Genomic DNA, 20391 nt, shown 5'->3' on the forward strand with positions numbered 1-20391 from the left:
TTTGAATGGTGGGAGGAAACCAGAGCCCCCAGGGAAAACCCATGTACACAGGGAAGAATGTACAAATTCCTTACAGCGCAGGTTTCAAACCATGGTCCCAATCACCGACGCTGTAAAGGAATTGTGCGAACCACTATGCCAACTGCACCGCCCAACTTTGCAGACCTTAGAGTAATATTTAAATCACATACAGAATAGCAATAGGCCCTTCCAGCTCATGAGCCCGGGCCACTAAAATACCCCATACATTTTGGAGGTTGGGAGGAAACTCACACATACACAGTTCGAACATACAAACGCTGTTCAGAGCCAGATTTGAACCCGGATCACTGGCCCTGTAATAGTGTTGTGCTAACCATGCCGCCCCATTGTTTTCCTTCGTGAATGATGGTCAACTGAGTAGGCAATACTCGATTCAAAATGCCACAAGGATGTATGGTTCCAGACATGAAAGTCTGTGCTGCGCTTACACTATTACAAAACAGTAATGAAGTGAATTTTGGGAACTCTATTAGCGCAAAGCATTTGCAACGCCCCATGTTTGAATCCAGCGCTGTCTGTTGGAGCCTGTGTGGGTTTCCTCCGGGTGTTCTGGTTTCCTCCCACCATCCAAACGTAGGGGGGTTGTAGGTTAGTTGTAAGTTAATTGGGCCGAAAGGGCCTGTTACCCTGCTGCATGTTTGCATTTTTTTTTAATCAAAAATTCTGCTCTAATCTTGTATGCATTCAACACTTGCAGAAAGATTATATCCAATATCACCACGTTTGGCCAGACTAATGATGTTCACATCCACTGAACCTGTAACACATCAGGGTTCTACCGTGTCATAGAATAAAAACCTTAGAAATTTGACCTTTTTAAAAAAAAAAAAATCACAATAACTTTTAACTAAACATTAAAAACTTTTTTGTTTTATCCACCATGTCTGCAAGTCAGTCTCTGGGATTAGTGATCACTTATCAGGTTGGCAAAAACTGCAGATGCTGGAATCCTAAACAGGACACTGGAAGAACTCAGCAGTAAGATCCATGGAGGCAGGAGGTGCAAGTTAACATTTCAGGTCAAGAGCCTACGCAAGATCAGAGAGGGAAGCTCCACTTTTTATTGCAGCTACTTTAGACCTGACCAAGTGTGCTTCTTAATCATGTCAGCAGCTACTAAATGATAAATGGAAAAAGTTATAGTTATTAATAACTATAAATGCAAAAAGATAACAAACATACACCATATTCACACACTCTACATACACAAAAGGCTCAGTATGTTAGGCACTTAAGCTGTTAGTTTTGACACTGGGCAGCTACTTAAATATGCCAATGTATAGGATGATCAGAAACAAAATTTTCACCTTAAAAAAAAAAATCAGGGTTGTCCTATAAGCTGGATCTAAAATGCATACCTTGATGGCGAAGTCTCAACACCACCAGCATCTTCCTGCCAGTTTTGATGCAATCTTGCACATGCTGTTATCAGTGAAGTCTCAGCACTCCCCCACGGTGTCCATCCGCCCAGTCAGACTGCTGTAGGCTCTGTACAGGCCTTAAAACGGCCTGTTACAGGAGCCAACAATGGATTTCGTTTTAAAACATGCAAATAAAATTAAAACCTTTGCATGGTAATTATGCTGTGCTTTTAACTGTATCCACTGGTCAGTGGTAAGTGCCAAATTTGCCAAATTGTGGATTTATACAAAGGCATTGCTCAAAAAACCTACATTTTGGGTGGAAATACCAGTGTTATCCTATCTAATGGCATATTCAGTATTTGGTGGAATACGTCAGCTAAATGCTCAAAACCAAAAGCTGAGTCAAGGCAATATCTAGAATAACCACAGGATTGGGCTTGACTGTACAATGCTTACAGAAATAATGACCATTGAACATTACTGGACTCAAAAAGAAACTATGCTCTATTTTAATACAAAGATGTTTCCATTTTAAAATCACTTTCACAAGACAAAGGTTTTGAAATAACAATTTTATTGAGAACAATTTAAATTGACACATTGAAATGTAGTGACAGTATAATTTTTCCATTTTTAGGAATTACTCACTTTCAAATATTTACTCCAAACTCCCATGACTAAAAGCATGAGCTTTTACTAAATATTACATACATCAACAACAGAAAGACAAAACGATGATGAATTCTACACTTCCAACATTAATCATATTAAAAAAAAACACTAAATAAAGAAACTGTAATGTTTGCTCTCTACATCATCAGCTGTTAAATGTAAAGTTATTTTTGTGGATTTGGTGTGAATCAGTCACATTGAAGACATTAGAGCATTTTTTAAAAAAGTTTCAAAATTCTTAGTCTCTTGCTGCTTTCTTATACATTGATCTATAGTTACCTTGCAGATGACAGAAACGTTTTGTGTGAGCCTTGTCCCCAGTTGCATGGCACAGTGGACAAATGTATTGACGCAGAATTGGACAAACAATCTTGCCATTCACATCTTTAAGAGCATGTGAGGTGTAGGTGTTTTTTGACTCTCCATTTCGTTTACAGAACATGCATTTATTTGGGTCTTGACCGACTTTGGAGGTGGACGGTGTATTAGTAAAATCACCGTTTGATGTTTTTCCCCTGAGGAGCAGGGCATTTCCCCCACTGTGAACAACTGAAAACTCACAAGGTTCTTCTGTTTCCATCAACAGGCAGCTCTGGAAGAAATGATCTTTCAGTAAATTATTCCTCTTTATCGCCCCCTTCTGTTTTGGTGCCAGATTATTCATTCTGTTGAATTCACAGCCAAAGAAACCAGCTTGCCTTTCTGCACTACAGTCGCAAGCTATGGGATAATGAATCCATGGAAAATGTTGCAATTCTGTTGAACCATCGCACAAGTGATGCTCCTTCATGTGTTCTTTGCGATGCATCTTTTCTAGGGCATTATCTGTCAACCACAGGCCAGTCCCAGGTTCCATGGTCAGAGCTTCTGCTTCATGTTGTTCCTTAGTTACGCTGTTCTCTGGAATGGATTGTTCCCTTTGCCTGAACTCGCTCAGTACCCTCCAGCTTTGCGTGTCATGCAATCCAGTGCTCAGTTTTAACCTCATGGTTTCTGTTCCTGAATACCTTGGTTTGTGCCGAGCTTCAATCATATCCTGCACCACCTTGTTCAGCTCCAGGTAGTCAGTCCATATGTTGTACCCAGAGTTTGCCATGGGTTTTGTGCTTATCAACAAGTGTCTGGTCTCACTCAAGAGGGGGGTTACCTTTAAGACCAACTCCTGCATTGTTATCAACTGAATGACAGGATTGGTTAAAGATTGTTATCAGTCTCTGATGTGTGATCTGGCATGTCCTTTAAAACTGTTTAATTGACCATAATATATATATATATAAATAAAGAAATTGTAATGTTTGCTCTCTACATCATCAGCTGTTAAATGCAAAGTTATTTTTGTGGACTTGGTGTGAATCAGTCACATTGAAGACAGTAAGTAATATCATTCTTGGCTGCTGTTGCAGCAGATAAAAAAAACTCAAGACATTTCAAGTGTTAGAAGAACATCAGCTACACTCCCCACACCTCCAGCTCCCTTCCCGCTTTCTCTCTGTAGTTCAATGGTCTTCCATTAGACAGCCATTGGTCTGCCTGAAACCTGTTGGTCTTTCGGAATGTTGCTGATTGACACGGAGGCTTGGTGCAGCCAATGCAAGGGCGCTGTGGGGAAAGAGTCTAAAGTCCTCCCATTAATGAGCAATGAGGGGCTGAGACGGAGGGGAGGGGGTCCCTCAACAAACAGAGGGAGAAGCAACGACAAGTGCCACAGTGATGGTAACAGGTATTCAGAGAACAAATGTAATAGTTTTCAGATTTATTGTCAGAATACATACAACCCCAAGTTTCCTTTTCCTGAAAGCAAGGCAAAAAAGTGTACAAATGTAAACAACTGACTGCTGTATAGAGAGGAAAATAAGGTGCAAAATTAAGTCCTTAAATGATCTCCAGTGGGCTGCTGGAGACTGGCTCATGAGAACCAGGTGTTGGAACTGGAAATTTGAGAGGATGTCAAGGGCTCCCTAAGGGCCCTGGGCACTGAAGGCTTCCTTATTGTGTTGGAGATTTTGGACCTGTGCTCAGATTGCTGATGCCTTGATCTGGAGTCTGTGGGAGTGCTGGAGGCGATTCTATGAACACTTGTAACTCGGTGAGGGGTGGGGTTGAAAAACACGCTCTTGCTTCTCTTTCTCTGACTGTAAGGGGTGCCAGGCAATGCTAAAGGCAAATCTTCATCTTCCTTATTTGCAGACTAAAGGCAATTCCGTGATTGTTACATTTTTGAATTAATCTGCAATAATTAGGAGTTGTTAATGGGAAGGCTTGTTGAAGGAGCTGTGTACCATTTTTATTATCATTTACCTTCTGGAAAAAGATTTTCTTTATATTTTAGATCACACTTAAAGTTGATCTTGTATGTAAAAAAAAATTACATGACAATATACAACATCTGATCAGCAGTTTGAGTCACTATTCCTGCTGCAGAACTTGGGAGTGTGCTAATCAGCCATCGTCAGCAATAGTTAGCTCCTTTATCGGAGTTATTTTAGCATTCAACTGCTACTTTAAGTAACTGAATTATTACAAGAGGTGTTAACTATCCCCTTTATTTAACAGGTGCCGTGGCACAGAAGCCAAACATCAAAGATTTCAGCCGTTTTGTCAGCTGCAATCAGCAGGTGAGACCAAGAGTAGATTAGATCTCCACTATTGTCAAAAGTGACATTCAGAAATGGAAATCCCCATGCTCAGTGAAAATAAATGGGAAGAAACAGCTTTGATATTGTAAGTAGCTGCCTCAGCTCTTCTAAGGCAGCTTTGGGTGGAGGGCATTTGGCTCCAGTTCCCTGGGCTACCAGACGTCTGGGAAAGCTTTTGTGGGTTCTGCACACTCCACCCTAACTGGGAAAAATGGAACTCGACAGGATGTGTGGGGGAGTGTTTCAGGTGTTCTGTGTCCCCAGCTGGGGCTCGACAGGACATTGTGTGATCCTAGTGATCAGAAGAGGTATCGGGGCCACAAGACCCACACCACCAGGTTCAGGAATAGCCGCTCCCCCTCCACCATCAGACTCCTCAACCACAAACTCAATCAGGGACTCATTTAAGGACTCTTAATTATGCACTTTGTTTTATTCTTCTCTGTATTGCGCAGTTTCTTTACATGTGAATGTCGAATACATTTTTTTTGGTAATTCTGCCTGGCCCACAGGGAAAAGAATCTTACCGTTATGTGATGTCAGGGATGTACTCTGACAATAAATCTGAAATAATTCTTGCCTCTACGGGCATACCTCAGCACCCTTTCTGCCATTTCTCCACTGCAAGCAATCTCATGCCAAAGATGCAGACCAGTTGTTGAGGATGTTACACTCCCCCCCACTTCCCCCTCCAGGGAGAAAGTCCTCGATGGATTTTATTTTCCCTCCTGGAGACTGGGCTCAAGGGGCTCGTTTTGTGAGTTTGGTGTCAGAAATGCAGACTGCATGCACTGCTCCAACCAGAGATCAAGGTTACTGTCTCCGGTCCTGTAAATCATTTCATACAATAGCACAGATGACTGAACAGGACTTGCAAGAAACAATCAGATTTCAGAGTCCATTCATGACATCGCATACAGCACTGTGATTTTTTTTTCCTGTGGCCGCGACAGGATGACCACTTATTGGTAAGCATAAACATTTGATTGTGCAATAAGAGGAAAAAATGTCAATGAAATACAAAACTAAGAGTCCATTGAGCAGCACGGGCTTGTGGTTCAAAAGGGCCTGTTTCCATGCTGTATGATTACATTAAAATTAAAACTCAACAGCTTTGCATTCACTGCATTTTTGGTCTGTTCACTCGCATACTTTATCCTAAAATAATAATTTCTGAAATAAATCTTATTTGAATCTGAAAATATCTAGTACTACCCTAACCATGATTGTCTGCACCACTGTAATATATCTTTCTCCCCACCCCCCCCCACAAGCTGAATATTTACCCATTGTTTTAGGTCGGTACGGTTGGCAGAGCAGTTAGCGCAACGCCTTTACAGCGCCAGTGATTGGGACTGGACAGGAGTTTGAGTCCCTCGCTGTCTGTAAAGAGTTTGTACGTTCTCCCCATGTTTGCGTGGGTTTTATCCAGGGGCTCAGGTTCCCTCCCACTGTTCAAAACGTACCAGGATATAGATTAATGGGGTGTAAATTGGGCACTAGAGACTTGTGGGGCTGAAATGGCCTGTTACCGTGCTACATCTCCAAATTAAAAATTAAATAGTGTATAGCTTCAGAAGTGGTCTTGTTAATTAGGCCTTAAATTGGAAGAAGCGCAAAAAAAAAGATTTATTATGATAGCCTCAGCTGTAGCAAAAAAAATATTATGTCAACCTGAAAATCAGAAGAGAGCCTGAGAAAACAGCAATGGTACATAGAAATGAATAAATGTATTCCATTGGAAAAAATAACATATAATTTAAAAAATAAAGTCACAGTATTTGAACAAATTTGGGAACCGTACATGGAACAGTAACCTTGCCTCGGACCTTCACCCCCCTAAAATGATAGAATGAGAAGATGACGAAATGAACTGAACCAGTGTGTAAAAGTAGATGACACAATTTTCTTGTTTATTTTCATTGTGTGATGACATTGTTTAATGGGTTTATTGTATTGTATATGTTGAATGTTTAGTAGGTAGGAAGGGGGAAGGGAGGGGGGGAGGGAAGGAGGGAAGGGAGGGGGGAGGGGAGGGGAGAAAATGACTGTATATTCAAGAGGGAAATGTTTGTGTGTATTTTGATTGATATGGTTCAGTGTGTAAAATAAAAAAAAAATTAAAAGTGGTCTTGTTTATAAATAGGACAATAAATTTTCATTGTGATAAATCAAAGTACTGTTTTCCATCATTTTCCTGTTCAATAAATTCATCGTTTCACTCACCAAATGGTTTTTTAAAAACCATTTACTGTCGTTTGAATACCATTAATGTCTCAACCATGCACTCAAGTGACAGTCTGGACTGGATGCTTCAGTAGTGGAGGACAACCCGCAGGCAGTGAGAATGCTGAACAACCAAAGGAACTACTCATGCCAACCATCCAAGATTCTCATTTGTACATAACAATATTATTTATACAAATAAAATACTCACCCTGAAAATGTATTGTCTGTATGTGTTGTGCCTGCGTGTTTTGCTCCAAGGACCGGAGAACGCCATTGCACAAATATAACCCGATTAAATCAGATGATACCTTGACTTTTGCATGTGTTAAACTTGATTCAGACTTGCAAGCAATTTCAGCTCCACGGAGCTGGATCCAATCCTACTATCTGAAGTTTAGGTCCTGTGGGTGTGGATGTACCCTGGGCTGCCTTCACTTCTTCCCAAGGATATGCTGGCAGCTTAAACAGAAAAGAATGCAATTACCCCTGGTGTAAAGGAATCAAAAGGGAATTCAGGCATTTGTGTGGAAGAAAGCAAGATGCATGGCTGCAGGGAAATGTGTCCAAGGAGATCTCTACTAGGAGCCAGCAAGGACCCTGACAACCCAATGGTCTGTGTCTGCAAGTAAAAAGGCACTGAAGCTGGGAACACTATAGGCTGCTTCCAGCAGGTCATCTCCTTTCACACTATGACACCATTTCTAATCCCACTTTCACACTCAACATCAGGAACTTTGCTGAAAGAAATTTTCTTTCAGATCTGGTAATTACAACCCCCAGCCCGACTGGCCTCCCGACTTCAAACCCCCAGCCCGACTGGCCTCCCGACTTCAAACCCCCAGCCCGACTGGCCTCCCGACTTCAAACCCCCAGCCCGACTGGCCTCCCGACTTCAAACCCCCAGCCCGACTGGCCTCCCGACTTCAAACCCCCAGCCCGACTGGCCTCCCGACACCAAACCCCCAGCCCGACTGGCCTCCCGACTTCAACCCCCCAGCCCGACTGGCCTCCCGACTTCAACCCCCCAGCCCGACTGGCCTCCCGACTTCAAACCCCCAGCCCGACTGGCCTCCCGACTTCAAACCCCCAGCCCGACTGGCCTCCCGACACCAAACCCCCAGCCCGACTGGCCTCCCGACTTCAAACCCCCAGCCCGACTGGCCTCCCGACTTCAACCCCCCAGCCCGACTGGCCTCCCGACTTCAACCCCCCAGCCCGACTGGCCTCCCGACTTCAAACCCCCAGCCCGACTGGCCTCCCGACTTCAAACCCCCAGCCCGACTGGCCTCCCGACACCAAACCCCCAGCCCGACTGGCCTCCCGACTTCAACCCCCCAGCCCGACTGGCCTCCCGACTTCAACCCCCCAGCCCGACTGGCCTCCCGACTTCAACCCCCCAGCCCGACTGGCCTCCCGACTTCAACCCCCCAGCCCGACTGGCCTCCCGACTTCAAACCCCCAGCCCGACTGGCCTCCCGACTTCAAACCCCCAGCCCGACTGGCCTCCCGACTTCAAACCCCCAGCCCGACTGGCCTCCCGACTTCAAACCCCCAGCCCGACTGGCCTCCCGACTTCAAACCCCCAGCCCGACTGGCCTCCCGACTTCAAACCCCCAGCCCGACTGGCCTCCCGACTTCAAACCCCCAGCCCGACTGGCCTCCCGACTTCAAACCCCCAGCCCGACTGGCCTCCCGACTTCAAACCCCCAGCCCGACTGGCCTCCCGACTTCAAACCCCCAGCCCGACTGGCCTCCCGACTTCAAACCCCCAGCCCGACTGGCCTCCCGACTTCAAACCCCCAGCCCGACTGGCCTCCCGACTTCAAACCCCCAGCCCGACTGGCCTCCCGACTTCAAACCCCCAGCCCGACTGGCCTCCCGACTTCAAACCCCCAGCCCGACTGGCCTCCCGACACCAAACCCCCAGCCCGACTGGCCTCCCGACACCAAACCCCCAGCCCGACTGGCCTCCCGACACCAAACCCCCAGCCCGACTGGCCTCCCGACTTCAAACCCCCAGCCCGACTGGCCTCCCGACTTCAAACCCCCAGCCCGACTGGCCTCCCGACTTCAAACCCCCAGCCCGACTGGCCTCCCGACACCAAACCCCCAGCCCGACTGGCCTCCCGACTTCAACCCCCCAGCCCGACTGGCCTCCCGACTTCAACCCCCCAGCCCGACTGGCCTCCTGACTTCAAACCCCCAGCCCGACTGGCCTCCCGACTTCAAACCCCCAGCCCGACTGGCCTCCCGACTTCAAACCCCCAGCCCGACTGGCCTCCCGACTTCAAACCCCCAGCCCGACTGGCCTCCCGACTTCAAACCCCCAGCCCGACTGGCCTCCCGACTTCAACCCCCCAGCCCGACTGGCCTCCCGACTTCAACCCCCCAGCCCGACTGGCCTCCCGACTTCAAACCCCCAGCCCGACTGGCCTCCCGACTTCAAACCCCCAGCCCGACTGGCCTCCCGACACCAAACCCCCAGCCCGACTGGCCTCCCGACTTCAACCCCCCAGCCCGACTGGCCTCCCGACTTCAACCCCCCCAGCCCGACTGGCCTCCCGACTTCAACCCCCCAGCCCGACTGGCCTCCCGACTTCAAACCCCCAGCCCGACTGGCCTCCCGACTTCAAACCCCCAGCCCGACTGGCCTCCCGACTTCAAACCCCCAGCCCGACTGGCCTCCCGACTTCAAACCCCCAGCCCGACTGGCCTCCCGACTTCAAACCCCCAGCCCGACTGGCCTCCCGACTTCAAACCCCCAGCCCGACTGGCCTCCCGACTTCAAACCCCCAGCCCGACTGGCCTCCCGACTTCAAACCCCCAGCCCGACTGGCCTCCCGACTTCAAACCCCCAGCCCGACTGGCCTCCCGACTTCAAACCCCCAGCCCGACTGGCCTCCCGACTTCAAACCCCCAGCCCGACTGGCCTCCCGACTTCAAACCCCCAGCCCGACTGGCCTCCCGACTTCAAACCCCCAGCCCGACTGGCCTCCCGACTTCAAACCCCCAGCCCGACTGGCCTCCTGACTTCAAACCCCCAGCCCGACTGGCCTCCCGACTTCAAACCCCCAGCCCGACTGGCCTCCCGACTTCAAACCCCCAGCCCGACTGGCCTCCCGACTTCAAACCCCCAGCCCGACTGGCCTCCCGACACCAAACCCCCAGCCCGACTGGCCTCCCGACTTCAAACCCCCAGCCCGACTGGCCTCCCGACTTCAAACCCCCAGCCCGACTGGCTCCCGACTTCAAACCCCCAGCCCGACTGTCCTCCCGACTTCAAACCCCCAGCCCGACTGGCCTCCCGACTTCAAACCTCCAGCTGCGAGGACGGACCCAGTGCTACTGAACAACAAAGCCCCAGCTGCAGAGAAGGCACAGTGCTACCCCCAGCGAGGGTGCAGATCTACCAGCCAACAAGGCCCCGGCCCCCAGCGAGGGCCCAGCACTACCAGCCAAAGAATTTTCCTCTGCCCTGCCAAAATATGGTAACTCTGCCTGGCCTGCAGGAAAATGAATTTCAGGGTTGTGTGTAATGTCATGCATGTATTCTGACAAAAAAAAAATTTGAAACTGCATGGCATCTTTCTTGTACTTTGGAAGAAACTCCCTACTGGTCTGCTCTATCTCTGCATTTTCAATACACCTGACAACAAATGAACTAGAGATAAGACTTCACAACCTTCTGGCCTGCAGAGAACGAGCACCAATAGTTGTATCACCCATGGGTCACTTGATGCAGTGCTTGAAATGGATTGGGAAGAGAAACCCATCGGTTAGTATTGTGATACAAATGCAGCCGGATGACCTCATATTCTCCTCCGGGGAGGAGGGGGTCTTAGTTCCACAGTAACATGTCACACCGCCTGGCATGAAGGATGTACTATCCAGCCACAGTTCCACTCATTGGTCAGTGAGTTTCCCATCATCCACAACCCACCGACAGCAATGAATGTTGATTGTGGCCTTTACCATTAGGTGATCACCAAAGTGACCGATAGCCAACTGAGCCTGTCCCCGATCCCAATGCTCTAATATTCCTCCATTGAATTGTAAGCTTTCCTACTATACACTGTTTCCTTTGAAGTTTACTTCCAATAGACCTACAGGCAGGTTGAGATCATTAAAAACACACCTTAACTGGAACTGTGAAGATACATCACACCAGCGAATTAGCTTGCAGCACATGAAAAAGTTTAGTGAGAGTGCAAAAGCCAGTGAAAATAAAGGCATGACCATAGCCATAGTGTGTGTCCACACACAAACAAAAATCAAGATACAAGAAACACCAGGAGTGTGCAGAGTGAGAATCAGTCAATAACAGCAAGAAACAGAGTGTGAAGCTTCCAGATGCTGTAAATTGGACTGGAAATGTCGAACTCAAGTTGTTGCAGCTAGGGGTAGATTCAAAATGGATACCTCCATGAGTCGCAAGTTCTAAAGCTCAAATTTTGTTGTTATAAAAGAACCCAAGTTTCTTTATTACAATAAAAGAAACAAAGATTGGAAGCTGGCAAACACAAATTATTTAAGATGACCAAGAGTGAAATCAGGAAACCTTGGATGATTTGGCCCATGTTAAAGGAAGGTAGGGAAAACACTACAATCGATCATTGAAACACATCTCCCTTCCTGAAGAAGGTGACAATCACCATGTTCGAGGTCCCCCAGAAGCCCTCCCTTTTTCCCGTGTAGGAACTGTGCGCATTGCGAGCAGGGACACAGAAAGCTCCCGAGGCCTTGGGTTTTTTTTTCAAACTGTGGTCTAGTTCACTTCTCAGACTGGCATGAACAAGGTCATTTGTTGAGGAACAATGAATCAGGGCCCTTGGGTAGTGTCTTTTCTTAATCATTCAAGGGATGTGGGCTTTTCAAGCTAAACCAACATTCAACTCTCTATCCCAGGAGTGGCCAAACATGGCTCGCGAGCCACATCCAGCTCTTTGATGTAATGTGTAGCTTGTGGAAATGTATTGGCTGGGGAGGAGATACCAGTGCTCCCGGTTGCCCCAGGGTACTCCAAATCCCTGCCACTAGTCCAGGCACCCTGGTCTCGCCCTGCTGCAGGAGGCAGCTTTGCACTGAGTTGGCTTTCCATATCATGCGCTTGGCTGTGGACGCTGCACTGATGCAAGTATATGCAGAGACTAGTGGCAGGAGCAGCGTTCCCAAAAAGAACACATCAGGAGCAAGAGACATCCGTCTGGCCCATCGAGCCTGCTCCCACATTCAGCGTGATCACGGCTGATCTGGCCATGGGCCCAGATCTGCCTTTCCCCATAACCCTCAATTCTCTTACGATGCAAAAACTCTTTCTGTATCTTAAATATATTTAATAAGGCAGCCTTTACTGCTTCCTTAGGCAGATTTTTTTTTTAAACAGAAAATCAGTCAGGATTTTGAAAGCATTTGGTGTAACCTTATGATTACTGAAACTAATAGAGTTTAAAATCTCCATACATGAATAAATATTATGTATATGTATTTCTTAAAATTTAAATGACAATGTGCACGCAAGAGTAAAAATGTATATTTTTTCATGTCTTGCATCTCAAACATCTGAAGTTTATCGTATGTGGCTCTTACACTAAGCAAGTTTGCTGCCCCCCCACCACGCCCCGGTCCATCACCATTTGCTCCAGAGAAGGTGGTGGGCAGTGACCTTCTCGAAACACTGTGATCACTGAGGTGTGGGTCTGCCTGCAATGTTGTGGAGAAGGGAGTTCCAGAAATGTAACCCAATGACGGTGAAGGAATAGCAAGCCACGTCCAAGTCAGGATGGTGCATGGCTTGGAGGGAAACTTCCAGGTGGTGGGGTTCCCCTGCTTTTGCTGCCCTTGACCTTCCACATAGAGAAGGTAGTGGGGTTGGGCAAGTGGCTGCAGTGCATCCTATAGACCAGTGGTTCTCAACCTTTCTCCCCCCACTCGTATACCACCTTAAGTAATCCCTTACTAACCATAGGTTAGTGGATAAAAGGCTGAGAACCACTGCTATAGAGGGTACAGAATGCAGCTACATGCCTTGGAGGGGTGTGGGAATGGTTGTCAACCACTGAAGTGTCCCAGACCGTATCAAGCTTTTGTTGTTGAAGCTGCAAGCGGAGAGTATTCTATCACACTCATGTAGATAATGCACAGGCTTTGGGAAGTAAGTGGGAGAGTTACTGTATATACTCGTGCAATAGTCGAATTTTGTGGACGAATTTTTAGGGTAAAATTAGGGAGTCGACTATTACACGCACACTACTTTTGACCACGGAAAGTACCTGCGTTGTTTAAGGCAATGGGAGCTCCAATGGGCAGGTGGGCATCTGGACGGACCAGCTAGCAAGTCGGGGGAAGCTGGGGCCCAGGAGAGAGTCCGTGGTCGGGGCATAGTGGGTGAGTGGCCGGGGCCCAGGCAAGAGTTTGCGGTTGGAGTGTAGGGAGCTCAAGTGAGCAAGCAGCCAGGGCCAGAAATGGAGGGGGGCAACTTTTACACATGATATACAGAAAATACCTGATTATTGGGCCAAAAATAGGGGTCAACTTTTACATGGTATCAACTGTTAAACATGTATATATGGTACTTGCTACAGGATTCCGACAGGAGATCAGGAAGTGTTCCTTCCAACAGGAGCCAATTCATTAACCATTGCACTCCTCAATAAGTGAGCCTCTCCACGGGGTGGGCTTGGGCCATAGATCACCTCGTCATTGCTGAAAAAACCCCAGGCACATCTTGGCTGCCAGTAAGCTGCAGTACCCTCTGAACCACTCCACCTGCTGCCCTTGGCCTCACAAGCTGCTTGCTTCCACTCCAGGTGGAGTGGAGTTCCCAACCCAAGGACTCCCTTCCCTCTTGATTCTGTGCTACTCAAATGAGCAGGTTGCAGAACAGACGCCAGGCCAACCGCAGGGCACAGTCAACGGTCGATGGTTCTTCTGATGCCCAAACTCACCGACAGCGTTGAATGTTCACTGAAGTCGTAACCAATCCATGGTTGAACCTTCACGAATGCTGGCTCACAATGAGAGTTCACATTGTATTTTCCTCAGCAGGTTTCTCAATTGTAGCCGGTTAATCCCTCCTGATTCGGCCTCCATTGCCGCCTGTGACAACAAATTCCACAGATTCCCCGCCCTCTGGCTGAAGAAATTCCTCCGCACCTCGGTTCGAAGCGGACGCCCTTCAATCCTGAAGTTTTACCCTCTTGTCCTAGACACACCCATCATGGGGAACAACCTTTCTGCATCTACTCTGTCCATGCCTTCATCATTAAAAACAAAGGGGAACCAAGGTATTACACTCAACCCCAGCACGTACAGGCTTTCTTATTTATTCACATTACCCATGTCCCTGTGAATCTCACTGAAGCCGAGACTGTACTTCAGCTCGTGAAGCCTTTCTCAGGATTCAGCTCGAGTTTTACCAGTGTTGCTTTGTGCTCCTCAGTTCTGCCACTAGATGGAGTACTGCCCTGGAAATTGTGGTAGATAAGCTTTCCAAAAATCTTTCTTCCCTCAAAATTGGAGCTTCTTCAATAAATCCTGCATCTAGAAATCTACTGCATTTGTTAATCAACCTTTAGAATTTTCAAACCCCTCTCCTAGATTTGCCTTCACCTTGTTGGAGGTCTTTTTTTCCCTTCCCTCAATGCAGTGTTATTCAAGCATCTGGCAAAAAAAAATTGAGAAATAAATAAATATTTAGATTGTTAATAAATACAAATTTAAGAAAAAGTTTAAAATTGTACATGTTCTCTGAAGCAACCCACAACCCCTTGGTGAAGATGGGAGCCAGCGGTGCGCCCTGGTCGTGAAGAAGGCTGCATTACAACAAATTGACAGTGCCCAGGATGCCACTCGCCGCTGAAGCGACTCTCCCAACGTGTCTCCCTCTACCCTGCTTAATAAGTCTTTATCTTTATTATTAAGTCTTTTAGGCTTTATCTGAAAACTTGGGGTTAATTATGATGGCAACATTGTATTGGTTTGGACAACACTTATAAGGGGCCAGCAACCCGGGTTCAAATTTAAATTTTGTAAGTTACAGGAATTTTATGTAAAGTGAACTTTACATAATTAAGGACTACAGTACAAATTTTTTTCAAATTACTTTATATTTTGTACTGTCTTTTAAACTATTAATTCTTAAAGCAGGTGTATCAGACATTGTATGAATGAGTCTCAGGCAACCAGAAAATTCACATACCCATATTCTACAATCCCCAAAGTGCCGGATACTGTATTTACTGACTGACAATCTGGACTCGTGATTCCTGCTAACATTTACCAAAAAACTCAACTCCCAGATTTTATTCTATGCTGACCCAAGTTGGGAGATCTCAAGCCGGGTGTCTCAAGAAAGCAGCCTCCATCGTCAAGAACCCCAACACCCAGGCTACGCCCTCTTCTCGGGAAGGAGGTACAGGAGCCTGAAGATGAACACCCAGCAAAACAAGGACAGCTTCTTCCCCTCCACCACCAGATCCAAGAATCTGCCTTACTTTTTCCTTCTTTTGCACCATTTTTAAAAAAAACATGTAATTTAGATCAATTTGACACCTGTGATACTGCTGCAAAACAACAAATTTTGTGACATATTCATGATTAAATTCTAATTCTGCTCTGATGTCCTTCCTATCTCCAGCATCCACTTTACACCTTCACCATCCTCACTCTGCGACTGACCACAATACTAGCACCACATCTACTCCCAACAGGAGCTTCTTCACACCACAAAAACCACAAGACACAGGATCAGAAATAGGCTATTCAGCCCATCAAGTCTACCCCATATTTAATTATCCATTTTCCCACTCAGCCCCACTGCCCAACCTTTGAGGCCCTGGCTAATCAGGAACCAATCAATCTCTGCCTTAAATACACCCAGTAGCAACAAATTCTATAGATTAACCACCCTCTGGCTGAAGAAATTCCTCCACATCTCTGTTTTTGGATGCGCTTCAGTCCTGAACCACTCTCCAAGTCAGTCACATTAACAGCTTCACAAAGCAGATAGCAATTCCAGAACAACCAACCACAGGTTAACCAAAGTGAGAGGCTGGTAGGACCCAGCAAGTCAGGCAGCATCCGTGGAGAGAAATGTGTCAGGTCGGGACCTTGTCTACATTAAAAAAAATTTTTTTTTTTTTTACTTTCACGGATGCTGCTTGACCTACCCAGACCCTCCAGCTTTCCTTGGTCTGCTCTAGATTCCAGAATCTGTGGTTCAGGTGCTTCTCCAGCCATGGATGAAGTTCACAATCAAAATTGAATGTCACGGACAGGTCACGAAATTGGTTGTTTTGCAGCATCATCACTGGGCAAACATTTATGTAAACCACCCTGCAAGAAAAAAAAAATCAAAGCAGGACATTGTCTGTGGTCCATTGTCCATTCAGGAATCTGATGGCAGAGGGGAAGAAGCTGTCCTTGTGCTTCTAAGTGCTCATCTTCAGGCTCCTGCATCTCCTTCCTAATGGTAGCAGAATGAAGAGGGCTTGGTCTGGGTGGCGGGGGTCTTTAAGGATAGAGGCTGCTTTCTTAAGACACCGTTTCATGTAGACGTCCTTGATAGAGTTTGCCCGTGATGTCACAGGCCAAGTTAACAACCCTCTGGAGTTTTTTCTTGTCCTGAGAGTTGGCGCCTCTGTACCAGACAGTGATGCAACCAGCCAGAATGCTCTCCATGGTAACCCTGTAGAAGTTTGTGTTTTCAGTGACAGACTGAATCTCCTCAACCACCTTACAAAGTATAGTCGCTGGCGAGCCGCCTTTGTGATTGGATCGACATGGAAGCTCCAGGAAAGATCCTCAGAGATGTTGCCACCCAGGAATCTGAAGTTCTTGAGCTTCTTCAGTACTGAACCCTTAATGAGGACTAATTTGTGTTCTGACTTCTTCCTGAAATCCATAATCATCTCCTTTTGCTAACGTTGAGTACAAGGTTGTTGTTGTGACAGCACTCAACACAGTCAGTCTGGGCTAGAAGCCCATTTTTGCGGAGAGCCTGTGGTCAAATTAGACTGTAACCGCTCTGTAAAAATGTGTAGGGGTCCTGGTGGAAATATTCCAGGATGGAATTTATGTAATAGATTTTGTCTCAATGTTTTTACACTGCCAGCAGAGTGAAAATTTTCTGCTTCTCAGTGGCTGTGTAAAAGTGCCAAATGTCTGGTGTGGTGGTGCCAATGCTCAGTACAAGAAAAAACTCCAGAGGGTTGTTAACTCGGCCTGTGACATCACAGGCATCACTCTATCAAGGACATCTACATGAAGCGGTGTCTTAAGAAAGCAGCCTCTATCCTCAAGGACCCCCACCACCCAGGCCATGCCCTCTTCACTCTGCTACCATCGGGAAAAAGGTCCAGGAGCCTGAAGACGAGCACCCAGCGGCACAAGGACGGCTTCCTCCATCAGATTCCTGAATGATCAGAGAACCAAAGACACTGCCTTACTTTGACTTTTCATGCTCTATTTTTTTTGAATAAATGTTTACACTAAGATGCTGCTGCAAAACAACAAATTTCGTGACTTAGTTCATGACAATAAATTCCAATTTTGAAAGGAGTACAGATCAATAGACAAAAGGTGTTATCTGGATGTGATAATAGGAAAGGTCTCGAACAGCAAGGTCAATAGAGAACTTCACAGGTGGCAAGAGAAGGAAAACAAGACCCCAGCCCATTCCCAGCAGGGCAAAAGCTTCAGTCAGCCAGCAGGAGGCCACTTAGTCCAACAGACCTGATCCATCCACCATGATGCATTTCTCACACAGCTTGAGTCACATGAACCCTTCTCTCCACAAGAAATAGAACAGTAGTCAGCCATCTGGCCTGTCGAGCCTGGTCCGCCACTCAATGAAATCACGGCTGATCTGATGATCGGCTCATCTCCACCGATCTGCCTTTTCCCCACATATTTAATTCCCCTACTATGTAAAAATATATCCAACCTAGTCTTAAATATATTTAGAGATCACCGCTGCTTCAATGGGTAGCAAATTCCACAGTTTCACCACCCTCTGGGTAAAGCAGTTCCTCCTTATCTCTGTCCTAAATCTACTACCCTGAATCTTGAGGTTATGTCTCCTAGTCCTCTGTCCCCAATGGAAACAACTCTATCATATCTATGCTTTTCATAATTTTATTCATTTTTAATAAGATTGCCTCTCATTCTTCTAAAATCCCAGTGAGTATCCCAGACGACTCAATCTCTCCTCATAGGCTAACCCCTTCATTCCTGGAAGCAATCTGGTGATTTGCCTCTGCACCCTTCCCTCTTCACACAACCTGCCCTCCAGAATCCCTCATCAAAGCTTTCTCTTCCATCCCCACCTCAAGTGGTCTCTAACCTGTCCCACCCTCCCAACAGACCCCCTTCTCTCACTGGGGGCACTCGACCACACTCCCAGCTACACCCCACCGGCCCCCCCCTCAGCAATTAATCTCAGCTCTTCACCCAGACTCGTTGCCAAAGGAACAATGTCTAGCCTCCGTTTCAATGGCCAATACTGTCACTGTTTCTCCAATGAGATTCAAAAGCAGGAGGGTCAGTTAAAACAGGCAGAGTGAATATAAAAATCCATAAAGTTCTGAAACTTTATTAAATCATGGGATGTCAAGTAAATAAGCAGTCAATGTTAAGTACATACCTCAGAGCTATTGATCTCAGCACAATGAGGAGGCCTGGTCAAGGACGGCAATGTTGGTTCTCCGCTTGAATAGACAGGAGGGCACGCAGCTACAGAAGTTAAGGGAGTGCAGGAGGTGGCAGAGGAGGAGTTGGAATCCACAGACACTGTCTCTGAAGGGATTCCCTTTTCCTTCTCTTTGGAAGGACGCTGGACGAGTGATTCCTCTGTGTGCGCCTTCATGGGCAAACAAAAGTATTATGCACGTGACAATAAATGAACCTCAAACTCAAGGATTTTATTCCCATGTGATGTTACGTCAGCAGACATTTGCTGCAGTTGCAAATGTTCTGGGTTTATTTTTCCCCTCCCTGGAACTTCATTTTCCTTTGCTCATCATTTCTACAATACCAAGAGGCAAGTTCAGAACCCTGTCTCAGATCAGAGCCTTCCTCAGGGTCCTGATATGGGGAGGGTGGAACGGTTAGCGTAGTGGATTGGGCAATGCCGTTACAATACCAGCAACCAGCAAACAAAATTTGTCAGCATGATCCACTTTCCTCCCACCCTTTAAAAGTGTACCGGTGTGTAGCTCAATTGGCTGTAATTGGGCAGCACGGGCTCGTGGGAGAGAGGGAGGTCCACTTACTCTGTTTTTATCCAGAGGCACTCTGGATTCTGCCCCTCACAGAGGGTCAGCAACCATCCCTCCTCCACTTCTGACCTCCTTGACCCTCCAGTGAAGTTCTTCCAGAGACACTCTTTCTATAAGGGGGGGCACATGTTAACTCAGGCTGGGGAGTCGAGTGTCAAGGAATAGACGTGTCCCCTTGGTTTCTGGCGCACATCTTTCCCTTGTCCCGATGTTGAGTGTTGATGAAGTCACTGCCCAAATTGAGGTCCAAAAATCTTACCAACGACCTTCAATGAGCCCCACAGCCTGCCCTCAAAGCACCACAACAGCACTTAGCTGATCCTTTCTGCCCAATTCTTCACAACATCTTTCATAAGAAGGTAACCTATAAACGTCCCATCCTTTTCATGCACCAATTGTCAAGATATTGCTTCAATCTTATGAAAAGAGACAATTACAGATCTTACAAGTGCATTTGCCTAAGGTATACTTTATATTTAAACACAAATAGGCAGCACTTTCTATTAGTTTCAAGCAATAGCTGACCTGGAAGAGTTTGATCCCAAGGCAATGCCACAAGCTTGTTCCATTAGATGATTCTCAATTGGCCTCTGAAATTCCCGTTTCCTTGGAAACTGTCCGAATTACTGCAGCTCATCTCAGTTCTGAGAGAACGTCCTTCATAATCCAAAACATTATCCTCCACAATATCCTACAACAGGATCCCACCATCTTCCCCTCTCCGCTTTCTGGAGAGGCTGAGCCCTCGACTCCCTCGTCCACACATACCTCCCCCCCATCAATTCCTTCCCCTCCCCCCACTAGCATTTCTTGCAGCTGCTCACCTTCTCCCTCACTGGCATTAGAGACCCCAAAAGGTTCTTCCAAGTGAACCAATACTTTACTTGTATAGTCACAGGAGTCATCTACTGCATCTGGTGCTCCCGCTGTGGCCTTCTCAACAACAGAGAGACTGGAAGATCGCTTTGCCGAGTACCTTTTGCTCTGTCTGCATCAGTGACGGGGATCTCCCAGTGGCGAACCACTTCAATTCCATGGCCCACTCCCATTCTAACATGCCCATCCACAGCCTCATGTACTGTCCCACCAAGACCACCCGATAAATTGGAGGAGTAATACTTGATTTTCCGTCTGGGAACTCTCCAACCAGATGGCATTAACATCAATTTCTCC

General features: G+C 46.8%; 3 protein-coding genes across 3 annotated transcripts in view; 2 read left to right on the forward strand and 1 right to left on the reverse strand.

The window, feature by feature from the left end:
* The window catches only part of LOC138758408 (putative uncharacterized protein DDB_G0291812), a 37889-nt gene extending 31215 nt beyond the window's left edge, over positions 1-6674 (forward strand). Inside the window, exon 12 of the transcript XR_011354273.1 lies at positions 4632-6674. The gene's annotated coding sequence lies outside the window, so the exon portion shown is untranslated. The remainder of the gene's footprint in view (positions 1-4631) is intronic.
* On the reverse strand, positions 2295-3225 carry LOC138756427 (uncharacterized). Its single transcript, XM_069922924.1, has one exon. The coding sequence runs from the start codon at positions 3172-3174 to the stop codon at positions 2317-2319; it is 858 nt and encodes a 285-aa protein (XP_069779025.1). The 5' UTR covers positions 3175-3225; the 3' UTR covers positions 2295-2316.
* LOC138756803 (adhesive plaque matrix protein-like) lies at positions 5669-10292 on the forward strand. The gene is made up of 2 exons (XM_069923192.1): positions 5669-5682; positions 7673-10292. Exons 1-2 carry the CDS (start codon positions 5669-5671, stop codon positions 10290-10292), a joined length of 2634 nt encoding a protein of 877 aa, XP_069779293.1.
* The last annotated feature ends 10099 nt before the right edge of the window (positions 10293-20391 follow it).

This window comes from Narcine bancroftii, chromosome 3 (genome assembly GCF_036971445.1).
Source record: "Narcine bancroftii isolate sNarBan1 chromosome 3, sNarBan1.hap1, whole genome shotgun sequence".
Classification (NCBI taxonomy): Eukaryota; Metazoa; Chordata; class Chondrichthyes; order Torpediniformes; family Narcinidae; genus Narcine; species Narcine bancroftii.

Excerpts from the sequence above, each read along its gene's own strand:
- LOC138756427 (XM_069922924.1), bottom strand. The coding sequence starts at position 3,174 with ATGGCAAACTCTGGGTACAACATATGGACTGACTACCTGGAGCTGAAC.